This window comes from Microcebus murinus, chromosome 28, assembly GCF_040939455.1.
Source record: "Microcebus murinus isolate Inina chromosome 28, M.murinus_Inina_mat1.0, whole genome shotgun sequence".
Lineage (NCBI taxonomy): Eukaryota > Metazoa > Chordata > Mammalia > Primates > Cheirogaleidae > Microcebus > Microcebus murinus.
Genome location: NC_134131.1, coordinates 1,001,733 through 1,018,418, shown reverse-complemented (window position 1 = coordinate 1,018,418; position 16,686 = coordinate 1,001,733). Strand labels below are relative to the sequence as shown.

The 16,686-nt window shown below is 60.0% G+C and overlaps 1 protein-coding gene across 1 annotated transcript; it reads left to right on the top strand.

The window, feature by feature from the left end:
• Positions 1-5,601: 5,601 nt before the first annotated feature.
• Positions 5,602-16,350, top strand: GPRIN1 (G protein regulated inducer of neurite outgrowth 1). The gene is made up of 2 exons (XM_012781510.3): positions 5,602-5,677; positions 13,209-16,350. The coding sequence occupies exon 2, from the start codon at positions 13,252-13,254 to the stop codon at positions 16,258-16,260; it is 3,009 nt and encodes a 1,002-aa protein (XP_012636964.2). The 5' UTR covers positions 5,602-5,677; positions 13,209-13,251; the 3' UTR covers positions 16,261-16,350.
• Positions 16,351-16,686: the final 336 nt, after the last annotated feature.

The window sequence follows — 16,686 nt, the reverse complement described above, 5'->3', positions numbered from 1 at the left end:
ACTGTTGTTGGCCAGGTGTGGTGGCTTACACCTGTAATCCCAGCACTTTGGGAGGCCTAGGCAGGAGGATCACTTGAAGTCAGGAGTTCAAGACCAGCCTGGGCAACATAGTGAGACCCCCCCCCCCCGTATGTAAAAAATTTAAAAATTAGCCAGGCCTGGTAGTGCATGCCTATATTCCCAGCTACTCAGGGGGCTGAGGTGAGAGGATCACATCAGCCCTGGAGTTCAAGGCTGCAGTGAGCTATGATCAACCACACCACTGCACTCTAGCCTGGGCGACAGACAGCCACACTGTCTCTAAAAAGGAAAAAAAAAAATGTTGTTATTATTAGGGCCAAGCGGTGGGGGATTAGAGAGGGAGCCCCTGGCCAGTGTCCAGGCAGAACAAGGGGCATGGGGGGACCGCCTGAGAGCACCTGCACAGTGCCAGGGAGTGGAGGGGGTCACAGAGACCCTCTTGGGCCTGATTACTCCTTCTTAAGAGCCCCATTCCCTACTGCCCGCCCCCAACTCTCTGCCCCACCCCAAGGCCCGACTCTGCCTTCCAAATAGGAGGAAAGGCGGAGGGGGCTGTCCAGAACCAGCTGGGCCATGACTCAGCCTGAGTCACCCACCCAGATCCTGGGGCCGCCCCCAGCCGGGCCAGGCCTGCAGCTGCTGGGGGTGAGGGGCTTGCGAGGAGGAGAGAGGGGCCTTGTGCGGCGGGGGCAGGCTGTGCTCATCTGCACCCAGGCCAGGGGCTCTCGGGAACATCAGGGCAGCACCCTGAGGGCCTGGGGCGGTGCATGCGGGGAGGTCAGGTGCAGAAGGTGACCCCAGGGGCATCAGTTATCCAGCTGACAGAGGAGGCTGTGTGTGTGTGTGTGTGTGTGTGTGTGTGTGTGTGTATGGGGCGTGCACATGCATGGGGCGTTGCGCGTATATCTAAGCAGGGCTAACAGTGTGGCTGGAGTTTGACTCCCAGCTTTGTTACTTTCTAGTTGTATGGCCTTGTATGGCAAGTTGTTACACTGAACCTCCCTGAACTCCAGTTTCCTCTCCTATGAAATGGGAATAATCATGGGGTCGCCTCAGACGATCGTCCTTAGGAATTAAATAGAATGCAATAGTGACTATGAAACACTTAGGCGGTCAGCAACAGCATCTGTATGCAAAGATACATCTGTGCAAGGCTCAGGGAGCGTGGCGTCTGGGCGCGTGTTTCCCGGAGGGGCGTGTGAACGTATGTTGTATGTGCATCCTTAAAGCAAACACAAGAACTTTACAAAAAGTTGGGTTTACATGGCACTGCCTGCCATACTATACCCCCCAGCCACCCACACTCGCAGACCACATGCCTTCCCTACAGTCTGTAATTTGCTGAAATTAGTCCGAGAATGGGACCAGTGTCCGGGCGAGGGGTCAGGAACCATGGATGCTGTTGTATGGGGAATCGCAGACCTTCTTGAAAGCCTTTAGCCTCACGCAAAGCTGGAAGTGGGGTAGCTGGCGAGACTCCAAAGGGGGGGTGCCTGGGTGTGAAAGGGAGATTGTGTTTTACTGGGGAGATATGCATGTGATATGGACGTGAGAGAGGACAAGATACGTGTGTGTGTGCACGCCCGTGCACAGAGGGGTGGCATTGGGGGGTGGCTGCTGTTCTGCTCGGTACAGTCTGCTTGTCTCCATGGCGCCTGTTGCCACACATGCTTGCTTTTCAGAAAGTCACTGGGATTGTTTATTCCACCCCCGGCCTGGGCGCCAGCCAAGGAGCTGCAGGCACTTGTTTATCTTGTGGTGTGTACGCGCGCGCGTGTGTGTGTGTGTGTGTGTGTGTGTGTGTGTGGCTCCCCAGCGGCAGGCCGGCCTGAGATAGCAGCACGCACGCGCCCACACGGGTGTGGGTGAACGGTCTGGTTGTCCCAGGGTAAGCCTGAACCCCGGGATGAGCCATGACCCAGGGCCAAACAGTCTCCACGCGGGGACAAAGATGACCCCTGGCAATCCCAGGTCCGTGAATGCACCACCAATTTAGCAGCCTCCGAAGTTCCAAGAAACTCTGAGGACCAGTTGTCCTGGTTTTGGTTCCATGCTCTTACCCTCCAAACGAATCACTGACGGCGACCGGCCGGGCCTGGGTCACCGCTCACCCCTCTGGCAGTGGAGTCCCTCCCACCCCACCACAGGGACTGGGGTGGGGAGGTGGCCCCCCAAGGAAAATCGAAGTGCTATGGTCACAACAGGGTGCCCAGTCCCGGGCTGGCCCTGACACTGGCATCCACTGCCAGGGCCTGCATAGTGCCAGGTTCCTGCTGTAGTTTTTCTCCCTTCAACCTCCTTATAGCGCTGGCGGCCGAGCATTGCACCTGAGGAAGTTGGGGCTCACAGAGACCTCAGCCAAGGCCACGGAACCAGTAACTGGCCAAGCCAGGCCCAAACCCACACTGGCCGTCTCTGTGCCTGCTTTAAGCTCCTCCTCTACTTCAGCAAGTGCTTTATTTTGTTGTCTTGAGATTCTTTTTTTTTTTAATGTTTTTTTAATCAAGAAGCCCTTATGGAATAAGGGTGGTCACAAAGTGTGGCAGAGGACACAGATGAAAGGAGGTCTCCCCATGCCCACAGGGCAGACACTGCCAGAGCTCCCCCCACACCCCTCAGATGGCCTTGCCATTTCTGTGCCCACAGCAGGACAGCCAGCACCCACCTGCACCTTGGTCAGGCATCTCTCAGGCTGGTGGGGCCCACTTTGCCTGGGAATGAACGCGCAGCGCCGTGCAACTCGCCCAGGGAGGGCCTTGGCCGAGGTCTGCCAGGCGTTGGGGTATAAATGCCCCGCTCCCTACCCTGAGCCAGGGGAGTTCTGAAGTGTGCATTTGCCAGTTGCCCAAGGCTCCGCTGCAGGGTTAAGCTTCACTCGCCCACGGTGGTAGGTGACCTTGTACCGGCTGCCTTCCCTTCCTCGGCCCCCTTCCCACTCCCCTGCTGGTGTCCTTGCACCTCACAAATTAACCACACACCTCAGGGGCTGAGAGCTGCCCTGGGCCCTGGCTGCCACCCCCTCCTTCCACCTGAGCCTCTGGGCCAGCTCTTGGGCTCTCTCTTGCTGGCATCTTCCCCTCACTCTGCACTGGGCCCTCCCATCAGAATTTGAATGCCTTCAATCTCCTCATTCTTAACCTCCTATTCCCCTGTAGAGACTGCCATTCTCTTTTCTCTCTCAAAGCCCAGATGTTTTGAGGCAGTTGCCTACTTGCTCACTCCACTTCCTCACTCCCATTTTCTCATCGACCCCCCATGACAACCTCTGCCTTCCTCCCCACCCCTCCACTGACTGTGCTGTCATCAAGTTTCCAATTGCCTTCTTCTCAAGTCCAGAAGACACTGTCAGGCCATCTCTTGCCTTCCTGATGCAGTTGGCACTGCTGCCCTTCTGGAACATTCTCCCCCTTGGCTTCTGAGATGTCACACTCTCCGAGGTTTCTTCTGGCTTCTCAAACCGCAGTTTCCCATTTTCCCCTGCGGCCTTCTTCTCCTGGCTGGTCCCTTATTGTTGGTAGTCCTGCGGGTTTTCTTAGGGCCCTGCTGCTGTCTCCCTCTCTGGCGTCTACTCTCTTCCCATGTGCCAACGCCCCCTGCACACCCCCCATCACCAGCTCTCAGGTGAGGGCTCCCTAGTCTGGGCCCACCCTTGCCCACTCTGGAGCTCAGCTCTGGACTCAAATGTGTCAGTGTGGACATGCTACGAGCCCCTCCTTTCCCCAGGGCTCACCGGCTGTCTGTCCTCCATTCACCTGGCTCCTCCAGGCAAAACCCCAGAGAGGCAGCAGAACCCCTTGTCCCCTCGTGCCCACTCCACCTCTCTCCCAAGGCCTACTGATGTTGCCCCAGGCAGGGATCCAAGTCCACCCTCCTCCACAGCTCAGGCAACATCGGCCTCACCTGAACAGCTGCCACAGCCTCCCCTTCGTGCCTCGCCCCTGCTCCTGTCCACCCTCGTCCTGCCCCGGGGGGGGGGGGGGACTTTTTAAATCACAGGTTGGTTTTCATCACTTTTTACATCTTGTGAATCTCCCCAGCCTGGATTTCTTCCTCTGTATCACGGAGCCAATAATGTTTACCTTGAGGGGCTGTAGGGAAAGTAAAATTAAATGAAGAAAGGGGAACAGGCTTTGCAAACTCTGAAGCGAAATGCCCTCGTGGGCAGCGAATGAGCAAATTTCAGGACTGGCGGGAGCTGTCCGCGGTGCTGAAACTGGTCCCACACGCTGAGGTTTTCTCCTTCCCCGGTGAAGACGCTGGTCCCATGGGTTTTCTCCATTTTCCGTCTAGCTTTTTCTTTTTTTTTTTTTTTAAATCTTTTTAAAAATATATCATGGTGACTTGTGGGTCACCAAATAAGAACAAGGAATAAATCGTAAGAGTGAAGCGTGAGGTTTCAGGAGGTAGACTGCATAGGTTTGTAACCCCAGCTCCACTAACAACCAACCAGCCGAGGGACCACAGACAAATCACTTATCTGCATCTGTTTTCTAATCTGAAAAATGGGGATATAATACATTAATATTAACTTGCTCCAAAGCTACTGGAAATTGAAATTAAGGGAAACCTATAAACAAAACCTTAGCACGGTGTCTGTCCCTACACAAGCGTTTCGTTAACGTTGCTACTGTTTTTAGTAACCGGTTTCATAGAATAGGCGCGAGAGGGTTTGTCACCTCTAGGACAATTACAGAATTATTTTTATCTCCTCTGAGAAGCTGAAGGGGAGAGGACCAGTTCTCTGCCAGGAAATGTGGGGGAGAGTGGGCAGCAAGTGCTCCTGTCCTTGGCAATTCGGATTTAACTGGAAGCCCCTGAAAACCTACTTCAGGCTCCTTTATCCTTTTGAGGCATCTGTCCACAAAGTGATCAATGTTCGTCCCATTTTACAGATCAGGAAACTGAGGCTCAGGGGGTGAAATGCCCCAGCGCGCCCAGGGGGAGGGAAATGGCGTTTACGCGGACAGGAGCACGGCCCCCTGGCTGGGGAGGCCCCAGCGGGAACGGAGGCTCCTCTCCCGCGCCAGCCCCACGGGCGACCGCGCCGCCTGCGGAGCGTGGGCGGCGAGACAAAGGGCCAGGGCGGGGCGGGCAGGCGGCGGGAGAAGGCCGGAAGCACGGCCGAGGGGGAAGCGGGAAATGTCCTCGCAGGCGGAGCTCAGGGGTCGCGCCGACCTGGGTCCCCACCGCAGGGGCTCTGGATCCCGACTCCCTCGTTTGTGAAACGGAGAGGGCACTCGCGGGGCTGGGCTGGTGACTCGGACACCGCGCCCCGCGCGCGGCAGCGCGCCGCGGACGGACGGGCAGCTGGCTCTCTGCCGCTCAGTCTCCGCGTCTGCGAAATGGGAACCCGGCCGAGGACGGCGGGGAGGCCCGGAGCCCGGGCAGCGGGGACGGGCGGCGGGCGCGGGGCGCGCTCCCCTCCTCCGGGCCGGCTCCCGCGGGCACCGCCCCCTCCCGCATTCCGAGGCCGCCAGCGGGCCAGCGCGCATGCCCGGGGCGGGGCGCGGGCGGGAGCGCGGAGCCGGCGCGGGGGACGGCGGCGCGGAGTCTGCGGGTCGGCGGGCCAGCCCGGCCGGAGGCAGCCGAGGCCGCTCGGGCGGCGGTGGGAGCCGGAGCGCAGCGCGCGGAGGAGCGGGAGCGGCGGCACCGCGGGGTAAGAGCCGCGCCCACACCTGTCCCCTCCCGGCGGGCGGCGCAGCCCCTCGCTCCGCTCGCTGCCGCGTCTGTCCACGGTCCTCGAAGCCCCTGGGCGGCGGGGCTCGGACACGGCGCGCCGTGTGTGCGCCGGGCGTGTGCGCGCGCGCTGGGGGCGGCGGTGCCGGGTCCCCGCGCCGGGCCGGGCCGGGGCGGGGTGGGGGCGGGTCCCGCAGCACCCGGCGGAACACCCGAGGGGCCCTGAGGGCCAGGCCGCCCTGTGTGTGGGACCGGCTCACTCCCGCTCGCCGCCGTCGCCTGCGGCTTTGTTCGGCACGGCCGTGAGGGAGGGGGTGCTTCCCGCCACGGGCGTGGGGGAGGGCGTCCTCCCGCGTTGATTCATCGCCTCCCTGGGGCGAGCGCAGCGCTCGGTGGCTCCACTCGCACCACTGAGCACACTCGCCGTCACACACCCGGTGTGGCACGCACGGGGACGCGATCACACTGCGTTCAAGCACGGGCGCCTCGTTTCCCCGGGAGAGGCCACAGGTCCACCCCGCGCACAATGGCTGTCGGTCATTCCATCAGACTCGCGGGTGGGAACCTCGCGTACACGCCCAGCGCTGCTACGCACGCACACCGGCCACCCAGGGCCACCCAGGATCGCGGCGGCGTCAACTCAGCAGTACCCTCCGCAACACGAGGCAGCCACCCTGCTCTGGCCTGCTTGTGTCTGTTAGCAGCTGCTGTTCAGGCGGGGCGTCCTTGTACCCTGGACCCGGGAGTAGTAGGCTGTCACACTTGTGCACACACTCCCTCGTGTACCGTTAGCTTGCTGCCCGCTCCCAACCCCGTCTGCACGGCCCTGAAGGTCCATTCTCGCCTTCTGTGGACTGTGTAGATGGTCTGGGGGGGAGGCAGTGTCTGGGTAAGGTCTGCTGTCACCCTTGCTAGATTCCTTCTCCTACCGCCCCAGGCAGGAGGCTTTGCTGCTCTGAGAGCACTAGAAGAAGAGGTGACAAGGGGCAGCACACTGGGATTCTGAGACACACTCACAGGTACACATGCCTGCCAAAGCTCCACAAGCCTTTGTCGATCTTGTCACCATGGGAGGAGGTGTTTGCAGGTGCCGGCAGCCCTGGCCCCAGTTGGGTGTGTGGGGTGGCGCCGCTCTGAGAAGAAACCCTAGATGGAAAGGCATGGGCTGTGAGGTCTCCGTGGCCTGAATGGGCATTCACAGGGGCTGCTCTGCCCAAGAGCAGGACACAGCACCTGGGCACACACCCAAGTGAGACTGTGAAGCCATGTGGCCACACATGTGCATACCTGCAGGTCCAAGTGGTCCCCATGAGGCACAAACACACAAGCCATTCTGCACATACAGGTGTGCATAAGCTCACCTGCCTTCCAGCACGAACACAGGAGCCAGGCCCCGGCCCCACAGGGGCCCAAGCTGGTACAGACGTCCGCAAGCAGTCTGCTCACTCCCTGGCACTCCGGGTGAGCCACCCCACACACCTGGGCAGTCATTACTACCTCTGTGTCCGTCGAGCCGCACTCACACGCCTGTGCCCAATCGTGCAGGCTCGTCTGCCCACAGTGAGCACGTTCCCGCAGGTGGGTGTTCGCGTGCAGAGACGCACTTGCTGCTTCTGCCGTGTGCCCCGCCCCCCGGTACTGTTGCCTGTGAGGCCCACGGGATCGATCGGGAGGAATCTTGGCCTGACCCCAAAGAGCAGAAAGGGTTTTTTATGAGCCAAATGTCAGCGTCCAAGACCTTAGATGATACGAATGGGAAGAACCCAGACTTCGGGCTTAGACACAGCTGGCTTGGGACCACAGCCTCCCCTTCCCCCTAACTTTGTGCCTTTGGTCAAGTCTCTTCTCCCTCAGTGGTCTTATCTGTGAAATGGGGTGATGATACCCTCATGAGATTATTGTGGGGTCCAGCCTGAGAGTGTTGGGCCCAGCAGAGGGATCTGGGTTCCAGTGGGAGAGTGGAAAGGGAGAGGGGGAGGCCCCAGGCCTAGGCTGCCTCTTGGAGAAGTGGCTAAAGGATACTGAGGCCGCCTTATGAGCCAGGTGGAACTGTGAGGAGGAGAAGGTCTTGGGGGCAGATCTTAAACCCAGGGCTGGGCTACATCCTCTAGATAACTGTATCCCCATTTCACAGATTAGGAAACTGAGGCCCACAGAGTAGAAAAACTCACCCAAAGTCATGGAACAAGACAATGGCTAAGCTGGGGTGTGACCCCACATCTTTCTGCCTCCCTAACCAGGCTCTCTGTCCCTGCCCCAGACCTTATCCCATTTCGGAGGCTGAGAACAGCAAGATGGGAACGGATCGCTGGCCTCTCCCAGGGGGACTTTGAAAAGGGACATGTTGCCAGCTGGACCACGCTTGTCCTCTCAGAACCTCAGTTTCTGCCTCTTGGAAACAGGACCACAACACCTGCCTGGAAGGTGTGCGGGGCCTGCACACGGTCAGGGCTGCACCTGTGTGATGTCACCCCCGCCTTTCTGGGTATCTAGTCAAGGATCAAAACCCAGGTGGCTGAAGGCCAGGAAGGTGACACGTGGGGGGAGCTGGCTATAAGAAAAGTGGCAGCGTAAATTCAGCGATCGAGGACAGTGGTCAGCCTCAGCGTGCGGGACGCCGTAGGGAAGGGTGGGGACTGTGGCTAGCGAGAGGATGGCCCGGCTCAGGAGGCAGGCCCTGCGCCGTCCCACTTGACTGTTGCCATGCAAGATGCATGCCCAGATTGCCAAATTTTGATTTTTCCAAGAGAAGCTGGAAATCTGATTCTCATAGGAAATCTTCAGATTCTTTAAATGTTCGTCCATTCATTTGATTTGCTAAAAATTTGTTTAGCTCTCTGGGTCAAACAGGCATGTTTGGGGGCCAGATTTAGCTGGTTCGTGTCTCTGCTGCAGCCCTTCTCTCCCCTGCCCCCTCCCGGGAGCGCAGCTGGGCTCCGACAGGCTGAGTAGATAAAAACAGGCCTTCCATGTACACAGCCCGGCCCCAAAGTGAGCTGAGCCCGGCACACCCCTCATTTTCTTTAATTCTCACCGCAGCCCTGGGCGAGCAGGGGGTTGGTTCTCCAGGGTCCCCAGGGAGGAGAATGGCCTTGCTGGAGGTCTCCGAGCTGGTAAGTGGTCAGCTGTCCTGACTTTCTGCCTGGGCCTCACCCGGGGGAGGTGCCTTGGTGTGTGGGGCCAGGGCTGGGCAGGGCTGAAATGAGCGGGGGGCAAGACCCAGAGCACCGCTCCTAACTGGAAGGCTGACTCCTTCCAGTCCCAGCCTAAACTCCCCGGACACCTGCTAAGCAGCTGTTGAATTCCTGTTTTCCAGAGGAGGAAACTGAGGCAGGCAGATCCTGGCCCTTTCTTTTGCCTGTCTCCCCAGTTACTCCGGCTTATGACATCCTTTTCTCTATAGTCCAAGAACCTAAGGGGTTGCAAGCAGGTGACCTAGATGTCAAAGTTGGCTCACAGAAGCTTTCATTTGGCCTGGGTGATATTTTTTAAATAAGCCAATATTTAAAATACACATATCCAGATTTATGTGACTTTGCTCTAAAATTAGGAGGCCTGGCCACACAGGGGCCGTGTTCACTGCCCTGCTTGAAACACTTCCAGGGATTCCCAGCACCCTCAGGATGAACCGTCCCCCATCCCTCTCCCTATTGTCTCCTCACTCTAGGACGCCAGGAGTCTCAGGCTGGAGTGCAATGGTGCAGTCATAGGTCACTGCAGCCTCGAACTCCTGGGCTCAAGCAATCCTCCCGCCTCAGTGTCTGGAGTAGCTGGGACTACAGGTGTGCACCACCACGCCTGGCTAATTTCTCTCATTTTCTTTTAGAGACTGGGTCTTGCTATGTTGCCAAGGCTGGTCCTGAACTCCTGGCCTCAAGCGATCCTCTTGCCTCAGCCTCCCGGTAGCTACAGGTGTGAGCCACCGAGCCCAGCTCAGGTGTTAGGAGTCTTTAATCATCTCCCTCCATCTACTGTTTTCCTCGTGGGAGAAAAAAAATGTTTATCTGTGCCCGTGTCACTACCAAAAGGCAAAAAGATGAAGATGGACCCAGTCCACACCACACAAATCTGATGCCTGCCTGAGCCCTGCAGGCTGGTGACCTTGGTCCAACCCCTCATATTTATGCTGATGAAAACCAAATCCAAAGAATTCCAGCCAGACCTCTCCTGTGCCCCCGACCTGTCTCCCCCCTGCTCCTGGATGTCCCTGTGTGAGTCCTACGGGCAGTCCAGTTCGGCTTCCCACCTGTGGCCTGAGGTCCTCTGCAGAGCTGCTCCTCCTCCTGTGTCTCCCTCCTAGTGCCGGCTCTTACCCTCCAGGCCCCATAATCTTAAAGCACGAGAGCCTCAGTGGTGAGCAGTGTCAAGTGAGTCCCCATCCAGGGACCTGAGGCCTGGTCAGGGACCCAGAGGTGTGCACGGCGACATGCACAGCAACCGAGTCTGGTTAGGGGAGGCCCAGCCTCAGGGCAGGACGCCATGGGAGCCCCCGGGAAGCTGCTGGTCAGAGAAGGCTCACGAGAGGGGGAGGCGCTCCCACCGAGGCCCGGAGGTGGGACAGGACAGCCAGGCACGCGGGAGGGAAGGGTCCTCCCGCAGAGGGTGTGTAGCGGCTGCAATGGGGCAAACACGAAGCCCACGGACGACCCCAAAGAGGTCGCGCTTCTGTGTGCACATGCATGTGCTGTGTACACATGCATGTGCTGTGTACATGCTTGTGCTGTGTACATGCGCTGTGTACATGCTTCAGGGGTGGGAGTGGGTAGTGAGCGACAAATCTCAGCAGGTAAGTATGTTCATGGGGGCTTAGAAGCACATAAATGAGGTAGACTTGACCCTAAAGGTAACAAGGAGTCATTACAGTGTTTGAGTTTTTCCCCCATTTAAAAAAAAAAAGTGGCCGGGCGCGGTGGCTCACGCCTGTAATCCTAGCACTCTGGGAGGCCGAGGCGGGCGGATTGCTCAAGGTCAGGAGTTCGAAACCAGCCTGAGTAAGAGCGAGACCCTGTCTCTACTATAAATAGAAAGAAATTAATTGGCCAACTAACATATATATAGAAAAAATTAGCCGGGCATGGTGGTGCATGCCTGTAGTCCCAGCTACTACTCGGGAGGCTGAGGCAGGAGGATCGCTTGAGCCCAGGAGATTGAGGTTGCTGTGAGCGAGGCTGACGCCACAGCACTCACTCTAGCCTGGGCAACAAAGCGAGACTCTGTCTCAAAAAAACAAACAAACAAACACACGTGCTTGTCGGATGATGATGGGGACTGTGGAGAAACCCGGAGCCGAACAAGGCGGTGGACAGCACCTGCCAGCAGGGTCAGGAGGAGGCTGTCTCGTGCAGGGGCTGGGAGAGCCGCAGGGAGTGCACCATGCGGAAACCTGGAGGGCTCGCTTTCCAGGCAGAAGAAAACAGCCAGCGCAAAGGCCTCCTTGAGGCAGGGGGTGTGGCGAAGAGTGTAATAGAGAGGGAGAGGAGCAGGAGAAAGGCCAGAAGGGGTGACGGGCTGGATGGTGCAGGGTCTTGTGAGCTGTCATCAGGAGTTTGCTTTTACTTTGCACAGGGTGGGGAGACACCGCACGGCTCTGAGCAGAGGGCGGACTCGATCTGCCTTGGGTTTCACTAAGACCCCCTCTGGCTGCTAGATTGAGAGTAAACTATGGGGTGAAGGAAAAAGCAGAGATAATCTAGGTGAGAGGTGCTGGGGGTTTAGTCCAGAGTAGTGGCCAGATTTCGGATATATTTTGAAGGTAGACCCGTTATGTCTCGCCGATGGATGAGACATGCAATGTGAGACTCAAGGGTGACTCTCGGGATTTTGCCCTGAGCACTGCGGAGACGGTTTCCGAGCAGATTTGGAGGGAGTCGGGGCTCTGCTCGCTCTGGCGGCTGCATGCATGGCGGCACGGGGTTGCTCTTGGGTCCAGCTGCCTGCCGGACCCTCTTTCCCCAGATTTCCTGCCCAGCAACCTAGCCAGTCCCCTGCGGGCCACTCCTCCTCTGACCACTACAGCCAGTGGGTACCTGTCAGTTCCTTCGGATCGCTCAGTTCTGCCTTTCACTTCCAACCCCAGGGCCTGCTGTGCCGCCTCTGGTCTAGACTATTGTAGAGAAGGAGCTAGGTGAATGAATGAAGGATTAAATAAATGATTTACCAGCCTCCTGATAGGTTTCAGCCAACCCTTCCCCTTCAGCCCAGCCTCCAGACCATCCCAGAGGAACCCTTAAAGATGCACACATCTGGCCATGGCCCTTCCTTGACTATACACCATTCGCATCTCCCGGGGCCTAGACAGACTTAACGTGGTGGCCTATAGACATGCTTTGTTTGGCCCACATAGTGTAGGTGTGTATGAAATCTTAAATTAATTAGCATATTCTACATTGAAGTCTGGATTTCCTAATTGTCCTGAAAACCTAGAAGAGCTGGTACTGCCAGGTGGCATTTCTCCAGAGCAGCACTCGGCCCATAGATTAAATGACTCGCCTGAGCCCTGGGGTAGAGCTGCAGTCCCCAAGCCCGAGGCCACAGACCAATATTGGTCTGTGTGGCCTGTTAGGGACTGGGCCGCCGCCGAGCTCTGCCCCCAGCCTGCCCTGTCCGTGGACAAAAACTGTCTTTTGTGAAACTTGGTGGGGGTGGGGTCGAGGGGGGGGGCACATGGCAGGAGAGGAGCCACAGGCCAGCCAGTGAAGCCTCATCTGCATTTACAGCCACTCCCCATCGCTCTGGTCACTGCCTGAGCTCCGCCCCCCCCCCCCCACCTGGCCACCAATCCATGGAAAAATTGTCTCCCATCAAACCGGTCTTTGGTGCCAAAAAGGTTGGGTGGGAACCGCTGGCCTGGAGGACACAAGTGTGACTTCGGAGAGTGTGCTGCGTGGGGTGGGGCTGAAGGGGGCGATGGGGGGTAAAGTTAAAGTTGTGCTGTAGCCAAGTTGTGAAGGGCCTTGAATGTCATTTTAAGAAGTCTTTATCAGGCCGGGCGCGGTGGCTCACGCCTGTAATCCTAGCACTCTGGGAGGCCGAGGCGGGTGGATTGCGCGAGGTCAAGAGTTCGAGACCAGCCTGAGCAAGAGCGAGACCCCGTCTCTACCATAAATAGAAAGAAACTAATTGGCCAACTAATATATATAGAAAAAATTAGCCGGGCATGGTGGCACATGCCTGTAGTCCCAGCTACTCGGGAGGCTGAGGCAGGAGGATCGCTTGAGCCCAGGAGTTTGAGGTTGCTGTGAGCTAGGCTGACACCACGGCACTCACTCTATCCTGGGCAACGAAGCGAGACTCTGTCTCAAAAAAAAAAAAAAAAAAAAAGTCTTTATTGTTTTAAGAAGGGCCACTAGGAGCAATGAAGCAGGGGAGTGGCACGGTTGGGTTCGTGTTTCCAGAAGGGGACCAGACAGGGGCAGAGCACCTGGTCAGAAGGCCTGGCTGCCAGGAGGAGGGCGGAGAACAAGGCCAGGTGTAGTCTCCCTGAGTCTGAGTCTATTCTCTCTCTGTTCCAGAACCAGACAGTAACCCTGGACTCGAGCGTGGTCATGCGGGCAGATGGGCAGTGCTGAAGACCCAGCCTGGCTCCAGCTGCTTCGAAAGGACTCCAGTGCCCCGGGACCCTGGCCCACAGCCCTCTGCTGCCCACAGGATGGGAGCCTGGGGGATGGGGGCCCGGCCATGAAGGACTGCTGCCCCTCCCCGCAAAAGGCCAGCCCTGCACCCCCCAGGCACACCCCTGACCAAAGCCCAGGCATGGACTCCAGACACAGAAGTCCCGGTGGAGCTGGGGAAGGGGCCTCCTACCCTGAGGGCCCTGGCGGGAGCTTGGCCTGCCCCTCCCCAACCTGTATCTCTCCCCAGGGGGCAGCCTCCAAGGAGACATTGGGGGCACATGGAGCCCCCGTCACAGGGACACTAGAAACCACCTTGTCTGGGAAGCCAGAGCCTGTGTCCTCCGTGAAAACTCATCCCACATCCTCAGAGGACAGAAATCCTGTGTTCTTGGAGAAGACGGATTCCAAGTCCTCGGAGCAGGCGGCGTCCACATCCGTGGGAAAGGCAGACACGGGGTCCTCGGGGAAGGCAGAGTCTGCGGTCTGGGGCAAAGGGGGTCCTGGGGCTCCCGGGAAGCCGGACCCTGTGACCCCAGGAAAGGAAGATCTTGGATCCTTGGGGACAACAGATCCTGTGTGCAAGGTGGATACAATGTCCCCAAGGAAGGAGGATCCTGTGTCCTCAGGCAAAGCGGCTTCTGAGTTCCCAAGAAAGGAGGAGCCCAGGCATTCCAGAAAAGAACCTCCCGTGTCCGCAGAAAAGCCGGGCCCTGCATCTGTGGGCAAACCAGATCTCCTGTCCTTGGGAAAGAGAGATCCTGAGCCTTCAGGACAGTGGGATCCGACGTCCTTGGGAGACACGGACTCTGCGGGCACGGTAGAGGCAGGGCCTGGGCGGCCGGGGCAGCTGGCTCGCGGGCCGCCGGGCAATGCCGAGCCTGAACGCCCCGGAGCAACGGCGCCTGGGGCCTCGGGAAGGGAGGTCCCCGCAGGCTTGGGGACGGCAGGACCGGCGTCTGTGGGAAACGTGGAGACTGCTGCATCCTCCACAAAAGAGGACGCTGGGTTCCTAGGAACGCCAGAGCCCGACTCCTCAGCCGAGCGGGGCCCCGTGTCTACGGGAACGACAAAACCCGGGTCTGCTGGACACGCAGATGCCACGTCAAGAAAGACACACCCCGCACCTTCGAAAAACGTGGACCGCCTGTCTTCGGACGAGGTGGGTCCGGCCTGCTTGGGGAAGCCGGATCCCAGGTCCCCGGGGAAGCCGGAGCCCTCGCCCCCTGGGCAGGCGGAATGTGTCTCTGTCAGAAAGACAGAGATGTCGGTGTCCTCAGGCAAAGAGGACCTGGTGTCCTCCAGAAGGGAGGATCCCACGTCTGTGGGAAACGTAAAAACATTTCCGTCTGAGAAAGAGAATCCTGGCTCTTCAGGAAAGACAGAGCCTGTGCCCGCAGCCCCGGGGAGCCCCAAGTCCCTGGGGGCGGCAGCGCCCCCGTCGGCAGTGCCAGCGGCGGCAGGGACGGGCGGGAAAGGAGACCCGCTGTGGGGGAAGGCAGGTCCTGTGGCCTCCAGGAAGGTGGGCCCCACAGCCTCGGGGAAGGCTGGTGGCCTGGCCTCGGCGGGCAAGCCGGACCCTGTGGGCAGGGGAAAGGCAGACGCTGTCCCCTCTGGGGACCTGGACTCCTCCATGTCTGCAGGTACAGTCGTCTCCGCTGCTCCAGGAAAAGCAGTCCTGGTGTCCTCGGGGAAGGCGGATCCAGTGTCCTCGGGGACAGCAGGAGCCAGCCCAGGGGGGAAGGGGGCTGCTCTGCCGCTGGAGGAGGAGAACCCTGCGAGCCCCACAGGAGATCCCCGGGCCTCCGGGGCGGCAGAGCCCAGGTCTGGGGCCGCAGCAGAAAGGAAGCTCCCTGCGCAAGAGGCTGCAGCGTCCAGAGGAGCAGAGGCTGTGTCTCTGCAAAAGGAGCTGCCTCAAGCTGCAGAGAAGGTGGATCCTGGATCCTCAAGCAGAGCAGACACCGGTGCCCCTGGGAAGGGAGAGCCAGGCTCCCCGGGGCAGGCTGACTCTGCATCTCCCAGAAAAACAGAGCCCCAGTCCTTGGGCAGGGTGGCCCCCCTGAGTCTGGCCAGGTCCATCCCCTCCTCCAGGCAGTCCGATGGCAAACCCTGCGGTTCAGCCCTGTCTCCCGAGGGTGCGGGGAGCAGCAAGGACCACGTGGAGCCAGAGCCGGAGCCCGCACCCAGCGCCGCCGCCAAGGCCTCCACCCTGGGCCAGAAGGACCTGGCAGTCACTGGGGCCGAGCAAACGCCCCGCCCAGAGGCCGCGCCCGGGCAGCGGACTCGGGACAACTTCACCAAGGCGCCGTCGTGGGAAGCGAGCGCCCCGCCCCCTCCGCGCGAGGACGCGGGCACTCAGGCGGGCGCGCAGCCCTGCGTCTCGGTGGCCGTGAGCCCCATGTCTCCGCAGGACGACGCGGGGGCCCCGGCTTTCAGTTTCCAGGCGGCGCCCCGTGCGCCCAGCCCGGCGCCCGGGCCGCCCTCGCGCCGCGACGCGGGCCTGCAGGTGTCGCTGGGCGCCGCCGAGACGCGCTCCGTGGCCACCGGGCCCATGACGCCGCAGGCCGCCGCGCCGCCCGCCTTCCCCGAGGTGCGGGTGCGGCCCGGCTCGGCGCTCGCGGCCGCCGTGGCACCCCCGGAGGCAGCCGAGCCCGTGCGCGACGTGAGCTGGGACGAGAAGGGCATGACGTGGGAGGTGTACGGCGCCTCCATGGAAGTGGAGGTGCTGGGCATGGCCATCCAGAAGCATCTGGAGCGACAGATCGAGGAGCACGGCCGCCAAGGGGCGCCCGCGCCGCCGCCCGCCGCCCGAGCGGGCCCAGGGCGCGTGGGCTCGGTGCGCGCCGCGCCCCCCGACGGCGCCAACAAGCGCCCGCCTGGCCTCTTCCGCGCGCTGCTGCAGAGCGTGCGCCGGCCGCGGTGCTGCTCGCGGGCGGGACCCACGGCCGAGTGACCTGCCCCTTTTCCACGCGCAGGTTTCCAAACTTCTCAGGCTCCCTTCCTGGCCCCGGGCCCCTAGGAGGGATTCCCTCTGCGCGCAGCAGGCCTGAGGGTGGACGGTCTCTAGAGCCCTCTCATCATTCCCCATCTCTCCGGCCGCGCCCCTCCCCAACACACACGAACCCCTCTACCAAGCTCCGTCGCGTCCGTGAGCCCACGAACCCGGCCAGCCCCGATGCCCTGTTGCCCCTCACAGCCCTCAGCTCGACTCCCTCTGGGAAGGACCTGCTCAGGGTCCTGCTCAGCACCCCACCCCCCACCCCCGAGAGCCGAGCCAGGCTCTTGAGCTGTCCAGACTGGTGCGTTGAGGTCTCCAGTGGGGCCAGGTGCCCCAGCGGGAGCGACTGCATGCAGACCTAGTGGTGAGTGCTCCAAGTTG